We start from the raw sequence: 21,256 nt of genomic DNA, 5'->3' as shown, positions 1-21,256 counted from the left end.
CAGAAGCGAGAGTTAACACGGGTAAACCCATAGTAAGGTGAGCGTTAACAGAGAAGCGATCGGTAACAGTGACGACTTTAAAGGCGTTTTCGAAATCGATGTTAACTGGAAAATTGTTAACAGGCCAGCAGTAATAAGGTTGTTTAAGTTGATTTAATTACATTTTCTTAGATATAAGCTAATATCAATTATTTTGTATTTAAATCGTCACGATGCAAGCTGAAGAGATAATGACACTGAGAGTCGCAGATTTGCGAGAGAAGTTAAGAGAGCTTGCGTTGCAGACGACGGGACGAAAGCGCGATTTGCAAGATAGACTATTAATACATCACGGCTTTCCAGTTGAGGATGAAGAAGAGTCAGAGAATGAGTCCGTAGTAACAGCAGTGGATGATACCGTAGCAGTTCAACCAGGTACGCGACAGGCAGAGTATAAATCTTGGTTTACGCTAAAAGACGTGGAAGGTAGTGTGTCACAATTTTCTGGTTCTAATAACCCCGACATCAATCAATGGATAGAGGAATTAGAAGAATGCGCAGCTACTGTTCAATGGAGTCAATTACAATTATTCATTTATGCCAAGCAGTTGTTAGTTGGTGCAGCAAAATCTTTCGCTCGTAGTTTGCGTGATATTCGTAACTGGAATTCGTTGAAGGCAGCTCTGTTGGATGAGTTTAGTGTTAAACTGTCGTCCGTAGAAGTACATAGAATGTTGCAAAAGCGCCTGCAGAAAAAAGGAGAGTCGTTGCATGAGTTTTTGTATGCGTTAATGGAGATAGCCAAGCCAATTAAACTAGATGATGAGAGTTTAATCGAATATTTTGTGGATGGTATACCAGACGCTAGGGCAAGTAAGGCAATGCTGTACCAAGCTAGAAACTTAAAGGAGCTTAAATTTCAGATCGATGTTTACCAGAAAGCTAGAGGCGGATCCAAGCCGATGAGTAAGAATTGGCCGCTGAGTAATAAAAGTGAGAGTTCGGTGAAAGGGTCGATGGCAGAGAATTTTAGGAAATGTTTTAAGTGTGGAGACAAATCGCATTTGAGGAAAGATTGTCCCAAAAATGATTTTTGTTGTTTCAAATGTGGCCAACCAGGACACCGTGCTGCAAGCTGTAATGTCAAGGTCGAAACCAGACAAGAAAAGAGATCGAATACGAACATTATTCGAGATAAGAAAGTCGTCAATAAGCCGTCAGGTATTTTCACTCCATCAGGTTTGGAATTAAAGGATATTAAGTACGCGAATTTGGTATTCCAAGGTTTGATTGATACTGGAGCAGATTTGTGTTTAATTCGCAGGAGGGTATTTTTGAAATTTGGAAATCTTGAACTGATCTGCCAGGAGAAATGTTTAACAGGTATTGGAGATAGTCAAGTTGTAACTTTTGGTAGCTTTTCGATACCAGTGAAAATCGATGAGATTGGAATGGAGGTAGAATTTCATGTCATTCCAGACGAGGATATTGGTTTTGAAGCCATTTTAGGAAGGACTATTCTGGATCATGTGGACATGCAAGTTTCTAAGACAGGAACAAGATTTGTTCGTAGAGTTTGTGGCGAGGATAAAGATAAGAAACTTGATCAGGTAGCATCGTCCTCATGCGTGGAATTGTTTAATGAATATAAAGGCATTTGCATGTCAAGTATTGACGAAGTTGAGAAGGAGTTTTCAATTGATGTTGGTCATCTCAGTGAAGTACATGCTAGAGAGGTTAGGGGTATGGTAGGAAAGTACCAACCTCAGAGAAATGTAGAAGCGCCGATAAAAATGAAAATTGTATTAGTGGATGAGATACCAGTTTTCCAGCATCCGAGACGATTACCGTTGTGTGAACAGGAAATCGTGGACAAGCAAGTGGAAGAGTGGCTGGCTCAGAAGATTATAAAGCCAAGTACATCGGAGTATGCATCACCAGTAGTGTTGGTACCCAAAAAGAACGGTAGCAAGAGACTATGCTGTGATTACCGAAAGCTGAATGAGAAAATAGTTCGCGATAACTTTCCAATGTCACATATGGATACAGTGTTGGAGAAACTGCAGGGTGCAAAGTATTTCACCACGTTGGATTTAACGAATGGTTTTTTCCATGTGCCTGTAGCAGTCGAGTCTCAAAAATATACGTCTTTTGTGACTCAGAATGGTCAGTTCGAATTTTTATATGTACCATTTGGAATTTCAAATTCTCCAGCGGTGTTTACCAGATTTATAATGGCTGTGTTGAGAGATTTGGTAAAGAATAATGAAGCAGCAGTCTATATGGATGACGTTATTATTTGTAGTCAAGATATAGAAGAGGGTTTGTTAAAGTTGAGAAAAGTACTGAAGATAGCGGAAATGAATGGGCTACGTATAAATTGGAGAAAGTGTCAGCTGTTACGACAAAAGGTTAATTTTCTGGGGTATATAATAGAAAAGAACACGATAAGACCAAGTGATGAGAAGACGAGGGCAGTCGAAAAGTTCCCAGTGCCAGTTGATAAAAAAACAGTGCAGCGTTTCATAGGATTGACTTCTTATTTCCGAAAGTTTATTGAGGGTTATGCTGTTATTGCAAAACCATTGACAGATCTGCTGCGGAAGGATGTTAAATTTGAATTTAAGGAGATACATCAGGTTGCGTTTGAACAACTAAAGGTAGCATTGATTAGTAGACCTGTTTTAGAAATGTACAACCCGAAGTTGGAGACAGAAATCCATACTGATGCATCAAAATGGGGTATGGAGCCGTGTTACTGCAAAAGAGTTTGGAAGACAGCCAATTCCATCCAGTTCAATATATGAGCCGTAGGACTAAGCCATGTGAAGAGAAATATCCTGCTTATGACCTTGAGGTTCTGGCAATTATCGAAGCTTTAGCGAAATGGCGTGTATACGTTTTGGGTATAAAGTTCAAAATTGTCACAGATTGTAATGCATTTACAATGACGATCAAAAAGAAAGACGTTCCTTTGAGAGTAGCACGTTGGGCCATGTACCTACAAGATTTTAATTATGTTATAGAACATCGCTCAGGAACGAAGATGAGGCACGTTGACGCGTTGAGTCGTGTATCTTGTTTTATGGTGACCGAAAGTATAGCTCATCGTTTGAAAGAAGCTCAGCTAACCGACGATTGGGTTAAGGCTGTTAAAAGTATTGTAGAGGACAAGGAATATGAGGATTATTATATTCAGAATCAGATTTTGTTTAAGGATCCGGATAAGGAGCTCATCGTAGTACCAGCTCAGTTGGAAAATGAGATTATATCAATAGCACATAAGCAAGGACATTTTTCAGTTAAAAAGACACAAGATATCATTGAAAAGTCGTATTATATTTCGAAGTTAAAAGACAATGTATGGCGCGTAATAAATAGTTGTAAAGACAGGAAAACGTGAGGGTTATTTGCAACCAATAGACAAGGGTGATAGGCCGTTACAAACGTATCACATTGATCACGTTGGACCAATGGAAATGACTAAAAAACAGTACAATTATATACTGGTTGTCGTTGATGGATTTTCTAAGTTTGTTTGGTTATATTCTACACGTAGTACAGGTGTTGAAGAGGTCGTTAAGTGTTTGGAAATTCAGGGGACTAGTTTTGGTAATCCGAACAGAATAGTGACGGATAGGGGTGCAGCGTTTATGTCCAATTTGTTTCGTGAATATTGTGAGAGAGAGAAAATACAGCATTTAATGATTGCCACAGGCGTTCCACGTGGGAATGGTCAAGTCGAAAGGATGCACAAGATAGTGGTGCCTATGTTGTCGAAATTGTGTCAGGGTAATTCCGGTAGTTGGTATAAGCATCTAGGAAAAGTACAGCAAATGATCAACAGTGTTGAGCCGCGAAGTACCAAGGTAACACCTTTCAAGATATTGACTGGGCTAGACATGCGTATAGGAATGGATCCAAAAATAAAAGAAATATTGGAAGAATCACTTATCGAAGAGTTGAACAAGGACCGCGAAAAAATTAGAAAGGAAGTAGTTGAAAACATTGCACGGTTACAGCAGGAAAACAAGAAGAGTTTTGACTTAAAAAGGAAACTAGATAGACAGTATGAGGTTAATGAGCTAGTAGCTATCAAGCGTACTCAGTATGGTACTGGATTAAAGCTAAAAGGAAAGTATCTAGGGCCGTATAAGGTGGGTAGGGTAAAGAATCATGGAAGGTACGAAGTCGAGAAGATTGGGGATACTGAGGGTCCCTATAAGACCTCTACAGTTTCAGAATATATGAAACCTTGGCTAGACCCATCCGAGGCGAATGGTCCGTCAGGACAGCCGAATGTAGGAAACGAAGGAAAGAGAGAGACACGAAGCGGTCGTGTTTTCGTCGTGTCGTCGGGATAGAGCAGTAATCGGCTCTGAGAGAGCCGATAGCAAGAGAGAGAGATAGTCAGTTGTCAGTTCAGCCACGCATCAGACGTACACGCATATAATTAGTCACAAACATACTTGTAAAACTTGGAGCTGTTATAATTTTAAGTCCAACATACTTATCAAATAAATGTTACTGGTTGCCATCAAGCAACTTAAACTACTACATATATTCAAAAAGAACATCAATCAATCTGTGAGATAGACTTTAAATACTGCTATCTTCAAGAGCAAAATATGCAAATATTTAATATCTGGGGATGCCATAAGATCTCCCCTGAAATATATGTACACTCACGTGTGTATCTTTCTGTGTTCAACCACCTGTTGCCTGCTGGCTGCTGCCTCAATCGATTAGAATGTGCATCCCACAGATGCTCGCCCTCCTCCATAAACATTCATATCGAATGGATGCATCGCTGCTGAGGCTGCTTTTCCAGGAAGTACTCGCACGAGTCTCCTATCGAGTAGAGTGGAGCAGTCGCTGAAGTGCCGTTTCTACTATGTGTGGCACGAAATCATTTATCAATTTTAATTACAAACTCCGTTGGCAACGAAAATTTTCGACTTTGTTTTTCTTGGCTTTTTTTTTTTTGGTTCTGCCCTTCGAAATGATGTGTGGGGGGACGGATGGGGGCTGGCTGGCTGGTGGCTTCAAGGTCTGCCGCATTCAGGGCGAACGCATGCCGCCGCCGCAGCCGCCTCGAAAGTGTATCTCAAAGTTTGTTTTTGTTGCTGTAAGCGATTTTAATTGATTCCGAGTCAAATTGCCATTAACTGATAAAAACACGAGTGGTGTGGAGCACACCTTTGGAGCCCCAGCCCCCACCGCTGATTTTCTGAATCCGCAGGCCGAAACTTCATTACTTGCTCTTCACTTGATTTGTGTGTATGTGTGTGTATCCCATAGATACGTAGTACGAGTAGTAGATACTCATCGTCACATTGCTGTAATTACAAGTTGCAAGATTCTGGAGAGTCACGCCACAAAACAATGAAAGCCATCGACGAAAGAACAACACAACAAAACACAACACTCGTAAAACACACACAAAACAACAACCACATCAGAACGATGTCTACTTATAAAAAAAACACACACACATAAAAACTAGACTAACAGCAATACGTCATTTCGAAAAGCCACAAAAAAACACTGAAGAAGAATCGAAACAGAAACAGATAAAAACGAGGGGGAACGTTGTGAGTTGCTGCGGACCCCGCAACTCTACGGTTATACCCGATACTAAGTCAGTATGGCTCTCCTCCGGCAGACGCTGCTAAAATTAAACGACACGACAAAGAGTGCGTGCGAGAGAGACAGAAAATCAGTCTGATTTGTTCCTATTGGCTATAAAAATGATCTGATCTGATCCAGATTCAGCAATCTGATAGATATGGTCATTATCTATGATTCTGCGTTTTTAGTTTTCTCGAATGTGCAATATTGTGGATGCAACAGATTTTCGTTTTTTGTGGGGGCGGAAGGGGGTGGGGCGAAATTCTGAGATATACGTTTTTTAGTGAGATCTAACAGAAGTGAGGATACCAAATTTGGTTACTCTAGCCTTAATAGTCTCTGAGATTTGTGGATGCCCCAGATTTTCGTCCTTTGCGGGGGCGGAAGGGGGTGTGGCGAAATTTGGACACGAAACGGTCAAGGTCCGATATCACAGGAGTGTGGATACCAAATTTGGTTGCTCTGGCTCTTATAGGTTCTGAGATCCTTGAACTCATATTTTGCAATTGGCAAAACCGACCATGAAACCTCTGTGTTAGAGAGAGACAGAGCGAGAAAGAATGAAATTGTTTTCTTAATTCTGGCTATAATAATTATACGATCTGGTTGAGATCTTACATTCTAAAACATATAGTCATCCTCTACGATTCTGCGTTTTTGGTTTTATCGTATCTTTAAAAATGTGGATGCCACAGATTTTCGTTCTTTGTGGGGGCGGAAGTGGGCGGGGCGAAGTTTTGAAATATTTTTGTAGCAGTGACATATCACAGAAGTCTGGATACAAAACATCGTTGCTCTAGCTCTTATAGTCTTTGAGCACTAGGCGCTGAAGGGGACGGACAGACGGACGGACGGACAGACGGACAGACGGACAGACAGACATGGCTCAATCGACTCGGCTATTGATGCTGATCAAGAATATATATACTTTATGGGGTCGGAAACGATTCCTTCTGGACGTTACACACATCCACTTTTACCACAAATCTAATATACCCCAATACTCATTTTGATTATCGGGTATAAAAATACAGCAATTGAAAGTTTGTTTATCTCGTGGGTACCTGAGACTTTAATCGCTTAATTGAAATCAGTTGATACGCGAAATCAAATTAAATTCATCGCGAGTGAAGCTGCCAATAACAGTGGAACAAAACTATCAAACGATTATAGCCACAATCGCATTAAAGCCATTTAACGACTAGAAAAACCAACAACTAAAATCACTTTTTTCATGGGGGGAAATATGAGGGTTTCCTTTTTAATAGTTTAACAAATTTCGTGAACATTTCCGTACGACTTTCATTAGAAAGATAAATATCTCTGAGATGAAATATCTCTATGATTCCATTTCATTGAAACTCTGGAAACATTAGCACTCCTTTTTGGGCTTTCGCTTTTACAGACCAATAATATTTTGAAATTTAATTTAAATTTAACGAGGGGGAACGTTGTGAGTTGCTGCGGACACCGCAACTCTACATTTATACCCGATACTTAGTCAGTATGCTCTCCTCCGGCAGACGCCGCTAATATTAAACGACACGACAAAGACTGCGTGCGAGAGAGACAGAAAATCAGTCTGAGCGTGACGTCGGGCGCTGCGTAACAACTGCAAATTGATTTCTTCCTATTGGCTATAAAAATGATCCGATCTGATCCAGATTCAGGAATCTGATAGATATGGTCATTATCTATGATTCTGCGTTTTAGTTTTCTCGTATCTTCAATATTGTGGATGCAACAGATTTTCGTCCTTTGTGTGGGCGAAAGGGGGTGAGGCGAAATTCTGAGATATACGTTTTATAGTGAGATCTAACAGGAGTGCGGTTACCAAATTTGGTTACTCTAGCGTTAATTGTCTCTGAGATTTGTGAATATTCCCAGATTTTCGTCCATTGCGGGGGCGAAAGGGGGTGTGGCGAAATTTTGAAACAAACTCGTCTTGGTCCGATATATTAGGAGTATGGATACCAAATTTGGTTGCTCTACCTTTTATAGTCTCTGAGATCTAGGCGCTAATGTTTTACTCTAAGCAAAGCCGGCTATACTACGTGTGTGTTAGAGAGAGACAGGGCGAGAAAAAATGAAATTGTTTTCTTGATGCTGGCTATAATAATAATACGATCCAATTCAGATTCCGCAGTCTTAAAGATATGGTAATTCTCTACAATTCTACGTTTTTGGTTTTCTCATATCTTTAAAATTGTGGATGCCACAGATTTTCGTCCTTTGTGGGGGCGGAAGTGGGCGGGGCGAAGTTTTGAAATATTTTTGTAGCAGTGACATATCACAGAAGTCTGGGTCCAAAACATCGTTGCTCTAGCTTTTATAGTCTTTGAGCACTAGGCGCTGAAGGGGACGGACAGACGGACGGACGGACAGACGGACAGACAGACAGGGCTCAATCGACTCGGCTATTGATGCTGATCAAGAATATATATACTTTATGGGGTCGGAAACGATTCCTTCTGGACGTTACACACATTCACTTTTACCACAAATCTAATATACCCCAATACTCATTTTGAGTATCGGGTATAAAAATAGTTTTAGGGTGCATTTTAACAATAATTTTGAAGCAAGACAGCGAATATCTATTGGCCCAAAAATAAATTCCATACACTGCCAATTTTATGTAAATTTAAGGTGTAATTAAAATGTTAATCCGATGTTAATTTTCGATTTATTCCTGAATTTCGTTCTAACCCATAATTGAATAATTAAAATAATTTGAATATTTTTTTTTTTAAACATCTGACTCAATATTTGATGCAAAAATATTAGTTTGTCCGTCTGTTTTTTGTTTACAGGTAAATGTTTTCCCCTATTTCAGCCATTTCTCGAGACCGCCAAAAGTTGGGTATTATGGGGTATTATGACATCGAAAACAAAGACCCAGGCACAGACACAGAATATTCATTGTTTATTGTTCGGAATAATATTTGCACAAATGCTATAAGCCAAAAAACACAATCACACTTTCCAGGTGTGTATCTGGATCTTTATCTGTATCTGCAGTACACTGTATCCGGATTCTGTTTGATCAGAATCCGCTTGGGTTGACGGGGGATACGGGCTTATAGTATAGTATATATACTAAGCTGCCTAATCACAGGCAATTTTCTCCCTAAACTCATTTTGTTATACCCGATACTCAAAATGAGTATTGGGGTATATTAGATTTGTGGTAAAAGTGGATGTGTGTAACGTCCAGAAGGAATCGTTTCCGACCCCATAAAGTATATATATTCTTGATCAGCATCAATAGCCGAGTCGATTGAGCCCTGTCTGTCTGTCCGTCTGTCCGTCCGTCCGTCCGTCCGTCCGTCCGTCCGTCCGTCCGTCCCCTTCAGCGCCTAGTGCTCAAAGACTATAAGAGCTAGAGCAACGATGTTTTGTATCCAGACTTCTGTGATATGTCACTGCTACAAAAATATTTCAAAACTTCGCCCCGCCCACTTCCGCCCCCACAAAGGACGAAAATCTGTGGCATCCACATTTTTAAAGATACGATAAAACCAAAAACGCAGAATCGTAGAGGATGACTATATGTTCTAGAGTGTAAAATCTCAACCAGATCGTATAATTATTATAGCCAGAATCAAGAAAACAATTTCATTCTTTCTCGCTCTGTCTCTCTCTAACACACAGGTTTCAGGGTCGGCTTTGCCAATTGCAAAATATGAGTTCAAGGATCTCAGAACCTATAAGAGCCAGAGCAACCAAATTTGGTGTCCACACTCCTGTGATATCTGACCTTGACCGTTTCGTGTCCAAATTTCGCCACACCCCCTTCCGCCCCGCAAAGGACGAAAATCTGGGGCATCCACAAATCTCAGAGACTATTAAGGCTAGAAAAACCAAATTTGGTATCCGCACTTCTGTTAGATCTCACTATAAAACGTATATCTCAGAATTTCGCCTCACCCCCTTCCGCCCCACAAAGAACGAAAATCTGTTGCATCCACAATATTGCACATTCGAGAAAACTAAAAAGGCAGAATCATAGATAATGACTATATCTATCAGATTGCTGAATCTGGATCAGATCGGATCATTTTTGTAGCCAAAAGCAAGAAATCAATTTGCAGTGGCCACGCAGCGCCCGACGTCACGCTCAGACTGATTTTCTGTCTCTCTCGCACGCACTCTTTGTCGTGTGGTTCAATATTAGCGGCGTCTGCCGCAGGAGAGCCATACTGACTTAGTATCGGGTATAACTGTAGAGTTGCGGTGTCCGCAGCAACTCACAACGTTCCACCTCGTTTTTATAGTCGAGTCGTAAACTTTCTATTTTCATTTGGGCTTTTAATGAATTGCTCAATTAACTTGCTCAATTTATATTTTTGTAGCCGACAATCGGACAGACAATCGGCAATTTACTTTTGTGTTAATAAAATTATTCAAGCCAGAATTGTTTTTGCCCATCATTCGATTAAAACACGAGCCACAAATCGACCCAAAAGGGTTGCATAACCCACAATCGAGGGGGGGAGGGGGTTCATATTGAGGAAATCCAAATGAAAATTAATTGTATAACAAGTTTTTAAGCTCAAATATAAACTAAAACGAGGGGGAACGTTGTGAGTTGCTGCGGACACCGCAACTCTACAGTTATACCCGATACTTAGTCAGTATGGCTCTCCTCCGGCAGACGCCGCTAATATTGAACGACACGACAAAGAGTGCGTGCGAGAGAGACAGAAAATCAGTCTGAGCGTGACGTCGGGCGCTGCGTAGCCACTGCTAATTGATTTGTTCCTATTGGCTATAAAAATGATCTGATCTGATCCAGATTCAGCAATCAGATAGATATGGTCGTTATCTATGATTCTGCATTTTTAGTTTTCTCGTATCCTCAATATTGTGGATGCAACAGATTTTCGTCCTTTGTGGGGGCGGAAGGGGGTGGGGCGAAATTTTGAGATATACGTTTTAAAGTGAGGTCTAACAGGAGTGCGGATACCAAATTTGGTTACTCTAGCCTTAATAGTCTCTGAGATTTGTGAATATCCCCAGATTTTCATCCTTTGCGGGGGCGGAAGGGGGTGTGGCGAAATTTTGAAACAAACTGGTCTTGGTCCGATATATTAGGAGGGTGGAAACCAAATTTGGTTGCTCTAGCTTTTATAGTCTCTGAGATCTAGGCGCTAATGTTTTACTCTAAGCAAAGCCGGCTATGCTACGTGTGTGTTAGAGAGAGACAGGGCGAGAAAAAATGAAATTGTTTTCTTGATGCTGGCTATAATAATTATACGATCTGGTTAAGATCTTAAATTCTAAAACATATAGTCATCCTCTACGATTCTGCGTTTTTGGTTTTATCGTACCTTTAAAAATGTGGATGCCACAGATTTTCGTCCTTTGTGGGGGCGGAAGTGGGCGGGGCGAAGTTTTGAAATATTTTTGTAGCAGTGACATATCACAGAAGTCTGGATACAAAACATCGTTGCTCTAGCTCTTATAGTCTTTGAGCACTAGGCGCTGAAGGGGACGGACAGACGGACAGACGGACGGACGGACAGACGGACAAACGGACAGACGGACGGACGGACAGACGGACAGACGGACAGACAGACATGGCTCAATCGACTCGGCTATTGATGCTGATCAAGAATATATATACTTTATGTGGTCGGAAACGATTCCTTTTGGACGTTACACACATCCACTTTTACCACAAATCTAATATACCCCAATACTCATTTTGTTTATCGGGTATAACGAGGGGAACGTGTTGAGTTGCTGCGGACACCGCAACTCTACAGTTATACCCTATACTAAGTCAGTATGGCTCTCCACCGGCAGACGCCGCTAATATTGAACGACACGACAAAGAGTGCGTGCGGGAGAGACAGAAAATCAGCCTGAGCGTGACGTCGGGCGCTGCGTAGCCACTGCTAATTGATTTGTTCCTATTGGCTATAAAAATGATCTGATCTGATCCAGATTCAGCAATCTAATTGATATGGTCATTATCTATGATTCTGCGTTTTTAGTTTTCTCAAATGTGCAATATTGTGGATGCAACAGATTTTCGTCCTTTGTGTGGGCGGAAGGGGGTGGGGCGAAATTTTGAGATACACGTTTTATAGTAAAATCTAACAGGAGTGCGGATACCAAATTTGGTTACTCCAGCCTTAATAGTCTGCGAGATTTTTTAATATCCCCAGATTTTCGTCCTTTGCGGGGGCGGAAGGGATTGTGGCGAAATTTTGAAACAAACTCGTCTCGGTCCGATATATTAGGAGGGTGGAAACCAAATTTGGTTGCTCTAGCTTTTATAGTCTCTGAGATCTAGGCGCTAATGTTTTACTCTAAGCAAAGCCGCCTATGCTACGTGTGTGTTAGAGAGAGACAGGGCGAGAAAAAATGAAATTGTTTTCTTGATGCTGGCTATAATAATAATACGATCCAATTCAGATTTCGCAGTCTTAAATATATGGTCATTCTCTACAATTCTACGTTTTTAGTTTTCTCGTATCGTCGAAATTGTGGATGCCACAGATTTTCGCAAAGTTTTGAAATACTTTTGTAGCAGTGACATATCACAAAAGTCTGGATACAAACCATCGTTGCTCTAGCTCTTATAGTCTTTGAGCACTAGGCGCTGAAGGGGACGGACAGACGGACGGACGGACAGACGGACAGACGGACGGACGGAAAGACGGACAGACGGACAGACACACATGGCTCAATCGACTCGGCTATTGATGCTGATCAAGAATATATATACTTTATGGGGTTGGAAACGATTCCTTCTGGACGTTACACACATCCACTTTTACCACAAATCTAATATACCCCAATACTCATTTTGAGTATCGGGTATAACGAGGGGGAACGTTGTGAGTTGCTGCGGACACCGCAACTCTACGGTTATACCCGATACTAAGTCAGTATGGCTCTCCTCCGGCAGACGCCGCTAATATTAAACGACACGACAAAGAGTGCGTGCGAGAGAGACAGAAAATCAGTCTGAGCGTGACGTCGGGCGCTGCGTAGCCACTGCAAATTGATTTGTTCCTATTGGCTACAAAAATGATCTGATCTGATCCAGATTCAGCAATCTGGTAGATATGGTCATTATCTATGATTCTGCGTTTTTAGTTTTCTCGAATGTGCAATATTGTGGATGCAACAGATTTTCGTCCTTTCTGTGGGCGGAAGGGGGTGGGGCCAAATTTTGAGATACACGTTTTATAGTAAGATCTAACAGGAGTGCGGATACCAAATTTGGTTACTCTAGCCTTAATAGTCTCTGAGTCCTTTGCGGGGGCGGAAGGGGGTGTGGCGAAATTTTGAAACAAACTCGTCCCGGTCCGATATATTAGGAGTGTGGATACTAAATTTGGTTGCTCTAGCTTTTATAGTCTCTGAGATCTAGGCGCTAATGTTTTACTCTAAGCAAAGCCGGCTATGCTACGTGTGTGTTAGAGAGAGACAGGGCGAGAAAAAATGAAATTGTTTTCTTGATGCTGGCTATAATAATAATACGATCCAATTCAGATTCCGCAGTCTTAAATATATGGTCATTCTCTACAATTCTACGTTTTTAGTTTTCTCGTATCGTCGAAATTGTGGATGCCACAGATTTTCGCCTTTTGTGGGGGCGGAAGTGGGCGGGGCAAAGTTTTGAAATATTCTTGTAGCAGTGACATATCACAGAAGTCTGGATCCAAACCATCGTTGCTCTCGCTCTTATAGTCTTTGAGCACTAGGCGCTGAAGGGGACGGACAGACGGACAGACGGACAGACGGGCAGACGGACGGACGGACAGACAGACATGGCTCAATCGACTCGGCTATTGATGCTGATCAAGAATATATATACTTTATGTGGTCGGAATCGATTCCTTTTGGACGTTACACACATCCACTTTTACCACAAATCTAATATACCCCAATACTCATTTTGAGTATCGGGTATAACGAGGGGGAACGTTGTGAGTTGCTGCGGACACCGCAACTCTACAGTTATGCCCGATACTAAGTCAGTATGGCTCTCCTCCGGCAAACGCAGCTAATATTAAACGACACGACAAAGAGTGCGTGCGAGAGAGACAGAAAATCAGTCTGAGCGTGACGTCGGGCGCTGCGAAGCCAGTGCAAATTGATTTGTTCCTTTTGGCTATAAAAATTATCTGATCTGGTCCAGATTCAGCAATCTGATGGATATGGTCATTATCTATGATTCTGCGTTTTTAGTTTTCTCGTATCTGCAATATTGTGGATGTAACAGATTTTCGTCCTTTGTGGGGGCGGAAGGGGTGGGACGAAATTCTGAGATATACGTTTTATAGTGAGATCTAACAAGAGTGCAGATACCAAATTTGGTAACTCTAGCGTTAATTGTCTTTGAGATTTGTGGATGCCTCAGATTTTCGTCCTTTGCGTGGGCGGAAGGGGGTGTGGAAATTTTGACACAAAACGGTCAAGGTCCGATATCACAGTAGTGTGGATATCAAATTTGGTTGCTCTGGCTTTTATAGATTCTGAGATCCTTGAACTCATATTTTGCAATTGGCAAAACCGACCATGAAACCTGTGTGTTAGAGAGAGACAGAGCGAGAAAGAATGAAATTGTTTTCTTGATTCTGGCTATAATAAATACACGATCTGGTTCAGATTTGGCACTCTGGAAGATATAGTCATCCTCTACGATTCTGCGTTTTCAGTTTTCTCGTATCTTTGTATTTGTGGATGCCACAGATTTTCGCCCTTTGTGGGGGCGAAAGTGGGCGGGGCAAAGTTTTGAAATATTCTTGTAGCAGTGACGTATCACAAAAGTCTGGATCCAAATCATCGTTGATTTAGCTCTTATAGTCTTTGAGCATTAGGCGCTGAAGGGGACGGACAGACGGACGGACGGACAGACGGACAGACAGACATGGCTCAATCGACTCGGCTATTGAAGGTGATCAAGAATATATATACTTTATGGGGTCGGAAACGATTCCTTCTGGACGTTACACACATCCACTTTTACCACAAATCTAATATACCCCAATACTTATTTTGAGTATCGGGTATAACGAGGGGGAACGTTGTAAGTTGCTGCGGACACCGCAACTCTACAGTTATTCCCGATACTTAGTCAGTATGGCTCTCCTCCGGCAGACGCAGCTAATATTAAACGACACGACAAACGGTGCGTGCGAGAGAGACAGAAAATCAGTCTGAGCGTGACGTCGGGCGCTGCGTAGCCAGTGCAAATTGATTTCTTGCATTTGGCTACAAAAATGATCCGATCTGATCCAGATTCAGCAGTCTGATAGATATGGTCATTATCTATGATTCTGCGTTTTTAGTTTTCTCGAATCTGCAATATTGTGGATGCAACAGATTTTCGTCCTTTGTGTGGGCGGAAGGGGGTGGGGCGAAATTCTGAGATATACGTTTTATAGTGAGATCTAACAGAAGTGCGGATACCAAATTTTGGTTACTCTAGCCTTAATAGTCTCTGAGATTTGTGGATGCCCTAGATTTTCGTCCTTTGCGGGGGCGAAAGGGGGTGTGGCGAAATTTGGACACGAAACGGTCAAGGTCCGATATCACAGGAGTAAGGATACCAAATTTGGTTGCTCTGGCTCTTATAGGTTCTGAGATCCTTGAACTCATTTTTTTGCAATTGGCAAAGCCGACCATGAAACCTGTGTGTTAGAGAGAGACAGAGCGAGAAAGAATGAAATTGTTTTCTTGATTCTGGCTATAATATTTATATTATTTGGTTGAGATTTTACACTCTAGAACATATAGTCATCCTCTACGATTCTGCGTTTTTGGTTCTATCGTATCTTTAAAAATGTGGATGCCACAGATTTTCGTCCTTTGTGGGGGCGGAAGTGGGCGGGGCGAAGTTTTAAAATATTTTTGTAGCAGTGACATATCACAGAAGTCTGGATCCAAAACAACGTTGCTCTAGCTCTTATGGTCTTTGAGCACTAGGCGCTGAAGGGGACGGACAGACGGACAGACGGACGGACGGACAGACAGACAGGGATCAATCGACTCGGCTATTGATGCTGATCAAGAATATATATACTTTATGGGGTCGGAAACGATTCCTTCTGGACGTTACACACATCCACTTTTACCACAAATCTAATATACCCCAATACTCATTTTGAGTATCGGGTATAATAAAACTAAATCTTTCTTTCTTTGTCACGTTTTAACACACAAAAGAGACGAAAAATGGCAGACGAGAGAGTAACAATTAAACCAAACCCCCCAGCCCCCTTCCCACCCCCCACCGCCCCTCCCCCCCTCCCTTCTTGATAGATGATATATATGTTTCAGGAAAGCCTTAGGGGAATATTCGTTCCTTTCCCTATACTGTAGGGCATTCAAAACACGTGTGGGCTTGGTTTTTTTTTTGTTTCTTGGGTGTGTCGCGGGATCTTTCGCTTTCAGTGTCTGCTTGGAATTGTACTGCGAAGTACAGTACCGCCCCTGTTGGGTCGTTCATGAACGAACGAACAAAAATGAACTATTCATGGAAGTGAACGAACTTAATAGTGTTGGGTCGTTCATGAACGAACGAACAAAAATGAACTATTCATGGAAGTGAACTAACTGAATAAGTTCATCTTATACGTTCTTTTTCGTTCATCGTTCTTTTTTGTTCATCGTTCTTTTCCGTTCGTTCTTTTTTGTTCATCTGTCGTTCTTTTTTGTTCATCGTTCGTTTTCGTTCGGTTTTGTTCCTCATGTTCGCTATGTTTGAGCGGGTATGGCAGCTCTTTTTGTTTTGCTCATTTCGTTTTGTTCGCTATTTTTGAGTTGGTATGGCAGCTCTTTTCACATTTTGTTGTGGCGGACTCTGGCAAGAAAGTTGAAAAGAAAATTAAACTGTTTTGAAATGTCGCTTAAACGTAAATTTAGTGCTTTATGGAATCACTTCGATGCCATAGATGACAAAAAGGCAAAGTGCAAGTACTGCAAGCACGTAAAAGTGAGCAATTAGACAAACAGTTAGTGCGAATGATTTCCAAAGGCCATCATGCTCTCCGGATCGTGGAGGAGCCGGATTTTAAGAAGCTGATAGAGGACGTTTCAAATTGCCCTGGATATAAGTTGCACACACGTAAAACGCTGTCTAATGTGCTACTTCCAAATATACACAGTGAGTTAATTGCCAATGTGAAAGAGAAGATAGCATCTGCATCTGGAGTTTGTCTCATGTCTGATGGATGGACATCGCTCACCAATGAGAGTTACATAGCTGTAACCGCACACTTCATAGACAAGACGAATATGGAACTATCTTCGCATATGCTAGCTTGTGAAGCGTTCGGTGAGAGGCACACAAGCCTCAATCTTTGCTCTTTTCTTCAGAGTGTTGCAGCTGATTGGAAAATTGAAGATAAAATTACTGCAATTGCATCAGACAATGCTGCCAATATCGTATCAGCGATAAAATTGGGAAATTGGCGCCATATTCCATGCTTTGCCCACACTTTGAACATCATTGTACAGAAAGCACTGGGACCAATTGACAGTGTAAGGGTCAAAGCAAAGGCAATTGTAGAATTTTTCAATCGCAGCTCATCCGGATTCAAGAAGCTCAAAGAAATTAATAGCCAATTAAATCTTCCCGACCTTAAGCTGACACAAGATGTGCCTACACGTTGGAACTCAACATACAAAATGTTTCAGCGCTTGTCTATTTTAAAAGATGGAGTTATGGTGGTCATTTCCCTTCTACGCCCTGAACTAGTACTGACCCAGGCAGAATGGGAAATTATTGATGGTGTATTGCCAGTGCTGAAGCCATTTTCTGAAATAACAACTGAAATTTCAGCAGAGAAAAATGTCACCTTATCAAAGGTTATTATAATGGCCACATTGCTGCATCAATCCATAGCCAAAGCTATTCCAAAAGATGATTTTCTACGGGCAGTCGTAGAAAAACTCAAAGAGCAGTTGACCGTACGTTTTGGGGATTTGGAAAATAATATTTTGTATGCAGAGAGCACCATACTAGACCCAAGATTTAAAAAACGGGGTTTTAGGTCCGATGAATGCTATGAAAAAACAGTTGCAGCTCTACAATGTAAGATCGCTCAAGCGGGATTGGTTGATAATGTTGCTGATGATCTGTCTTCACAAATCGAAAGCGGAAGAGAACATCAATAGAAAGCAGGACCCTTTGATCTGGTGGACGCAGCGAAAAAATGTATATCCACGACTATACGAATATGCGTTGAAACGTCTTTGTTTGGTGGCCACGTCGGTGCCATGTGAGCGCCTATTTTCTGCAGCAGGAGAAATAGTCCGCAAAAGACGAACGCTTTTGACCCCCAATAAGGTTGAAAGCCTTATGTTTTTACATAATAATATGTGAAATACTTAAAAATGGTGTGTATTTTATAGGTTTTAAAATTATAATGGACAACATAAGTAAAATTGATTATTGTTTTTCAGCCCCGACTTCTAAAACATAAAAAATGGAAAACGAGATACTTAATTGAAACTGTTGGTTGTGTCCTAACGATATCAAGTACTAAGTACGAATTAAAATAAATTTAAGAAGTTAAAACGTCAATGAATTGTAGTGCATTATTTACATATAAGCTTAAAACTAGATATGAGACTTTAAAATTGAACTAAGAACAAAAAGACCGATAAACAAAACAGGCCAAAGAACAAAAAAGAACGAACTAAAGGGACAATGAAAAAAAAAAGAACGATGAACAAAAAAGAACGAAAGGAAAAGAACGATGAACAAAAAAGAACGATGAACGAAAAAGAACGAAAAGGATGAACAAAAAGGAACGAACTAAAAGAACGACTTAGTTCACTGCATAAAAATGAACGAACGAACTAATTCAGTAAATTGAACGATGTTTACCCAACACTAGAACTGAATAAGTTCATCTTATTCGTTCTTTTTCGTTCATCGTTCTTTTTTGTTCATCGTTCTTTTCCGTTCGTTCTTTTTTGTTCATCGTTCTTTTTTGTTCATCTGTCGTTCTTTTTTGTTCATCGTTCGTTTTCGTTCGTTTTTGTTCCTCATGTTCGCTATGTTTGAGCTGGTATGGCAGCTCTTTTTGTTTTGCTCATTTCGTTTTGTTCGCTATTTTTGAGTTGGTATGGCAGCTCTTTTCACATTTTGTTGTGGCGGACTCTGGCAAGAAAGTTGAAAAGAAATTTATACTGTTTTGAAATGTCGCTTAAACGTAAATTTAGTGCTTTATGGAATCACTCCGATGCCATAGATAACAAAAAGGCAAAGTGCAAGTACTGCAAATCGGATTTGAGTATAGCCGGAGGTTCACAGAGCAATTTAACACGGCATTTGAAGTTGAAACACCCAGCTTCTCTCGATGAAATTGAACGACAAGGAAGTACTGAAGCCAGTTATTCTGCCGCCACAACATCGCAGCAAAAAACGAGGGGGAACGTTGTGAGTTGCTGCGGACACCGCAACTCTACGGTTATACCCGATACTAAGTCAGTATGGCTCTCCTCCGGCAGACGCCGCTAATATTAAACGACACGACAAAGAGTGCGTGCGAGAGAGACAGAAAATCAGTCTGAGCGTGACGTCGGGCGCTGCGTAGCCACTGCAAATTGATTTGTTCCTATTGGCTATAAAAATGATCTGATCTGATCCAGATTCAGCAATCTGATAGATATGGTCATTATCTATGATTCTGCGTTTTTAGTTTTCTCGAATGTGCAATATTGTGGATGCAACAGATTTTCGTCCTTTGTGTGGGCGGAAGGGGGTAGGGCGAAATTTTGAGATACACGTTTTATAGTAAGATCTAACAGAAGTGCGGATACCAAATTTTGTTACTCTAGCCTTAATAGTCTCTGAGATTTTTGAATATCCCCAGATTTTCGTCCTTTGCGGGGCGGAAGGGGGTGTGGCGAAATTTTGAAACAAACTCGTCTCGGTCCGATATATTAGGAGTGTGGATACCAAATTTGGTTGCTCTAGCTTTTATAGTCTCTGAGATCTAGGCGCTAATGTTTTACTCTAAGCAAACCCGCCTATGCTACGTGTGTGTTAGAGAGAGAGAGGGCGAGAAAAAATGAAATTGTTTTCTTGATGCTGGCTATAATAATAATACGATCCAATTCAGATTCCGCAGTCTTAAAGATATGGTCATTCTCTACAATTCTACGTTTTTGGTTTTCTCATATCTTTAAAATTGTGAATGCCACAGATTTTCGTCCCTTGTGGGGGCGGAAGTGGGCGGCGCGAAGTTTTGAAATATTTTTGTAGCAGTGACATATCACAGAAGTCTGGATCCAAAACATCGTTGCTCTAGCTCTTATAGTCTTTGACCACTAGGCGCTGAAGGGGACGGACAGACGGACGGACGGACAGACGGACAGACGGACAGACAGACAGACAGACAGACAGGCTATTGATGCTGATCAAGAATATATATACTTTATGGGGTCGGAAACGATTCCTTCTAGACGTTACACACATCCACTTTTACCACAAATCTAATATACCCCAATACTCATTTTGAGTATCGGGTATAATTACTGCATTTGTTCAGAAGCCACCGACAGCGCGTAAAAGTGAGCAATTAGACAAACAGTTAGTGCGAATGATTTCCAAAGGCCATCATGCTCTCCGGATCGTGGAGGAGCCGGATTTTAAGAAGCTGATAGAGGACGTTTCAAATTGCCCTGGATATAAGTTGCCCACACGTAAAACGCTGTCTAATGTGCTACTTCCAAATATACACAGTGAGTTAATTGCCAATGTGAAAGAGAAGATAGCATCTGCATCTGGAGTTTGTCTCACAACTGATGGATGGACATCGCTCACCAATGAGAGTTACATAGCTGTAACCGCACACTTCATAGACAAGGCGAATATGGAACTATCTTCGCATATGCTAGCTTGTGAAGCGTTCGGTGAGAGGCACACAAGCCTCAATCTTTGCTCTTTCCTTCAGAGTGTTGCAGCTGATTGGAAAATTGAAGATAAAATTACTGCAATTGCATCAGACAATGCTGCCAATATCGTATCAGCGATAAAATTGGGAAATTGGCGCCATATTCCATGCTTTGCCCACACTTTGAACATCATTGTACAGAAAGCACTGGGACCAATTGACAGTGTAAGGGTCAAAGCAAAGGCAATTGTAGAATTTTTCAATCGCAGCTCATCCGGACTCAAGAAGCTCAAAGAAATTAATAGCCAATTAAATCTTCCCGACCTTAAGCTGACACAAGATGTGCCTACACGTTGGAACTCAACATACAAAATGTTTCAGCGCTTGTCTATTTTAAAAGATGGAGTTATGGTGGTCAATTCCCTTCTACGCCCTGAACTAGTACTGACCCAGGCAGAATGGGAAATTATTGATGGTGTATTGCCAGTGCTGAAGCCATTTTCTGAAATAACAACTGAAATTTCAGCAGAGAAAAATGTCACCTTATCAAAGGTTATTATAATGGCCACATTGCTGCATCAATCCATAGCCAAAGCTATTCCAAAAGATGATTTTCTACGGGCAGTCGTAGAAAAACTCAAAGAGCAGTTGACCGTACGTTTTGGGGATTTGGAAAATAATATTTTGTATGCAGAGAGCACCATACTAGACCCAAGATTTAAAAAACGGGGTTTTAGGTCCGATGAATGCTATGAAAAAACAGTTGCAGCTCT

The 21,256-nt window shown here is 41.2% G+C and overlaps 2 protein-coding genes across 2 annotated transcripts in view; both read left to right on the top strand.

Moving 5' to 3' along the window:
* LOC117190004 (terminal nucleotidyltransferase 5C-like) overlaps positions 1 to 21,256 on the top strand; it is a 60,555-nt gene that overhangs the window by 17,181 nt on the left and 22,118 nt on the right. The window lies entirely within an intron of this gene.
* On the top strand, positions 16,352 to 18,294 carry LOC117190005 (zinc finger BED domain-containing protein 4-like). The gene is made up of 2 exons (XM_033395096.1): positions 16,352 to 17,976; positions 18,043 to 18,294. Exon 1 carries the CDS (start codon positions 16,600 to 16,602, stop codon positions 17,752 to 17,754), a length of 1,155 nt encoding a protein of 384 aa, XP_033250987.1. The 5' UTR covers positions 16,352 to 16,599; the 3' UTR covers positions 17,755 to 17,976; positions 18,043 to 18,294.

The sequence above is a fragment of the Drosophila miranda genome (genome assembly GCF_003369915.1).
Source record: "Drosophila miranda strain MSH22 chromosome Y unlocalized genomic scaffold, D.miranda_PacBio2.1 Contig_Y1_pilon, whole genome shotgun sequence".
Classification (NCBI taxonomy): Eukaryota; Metazoa; Arthropoda; class Insecta; order Diptera; family Drosophilidae; genus Drosophila; species Drosophila miranda.
This window is presented reverse-complemented; position numbering and strand designations above follow the sequence as displayed.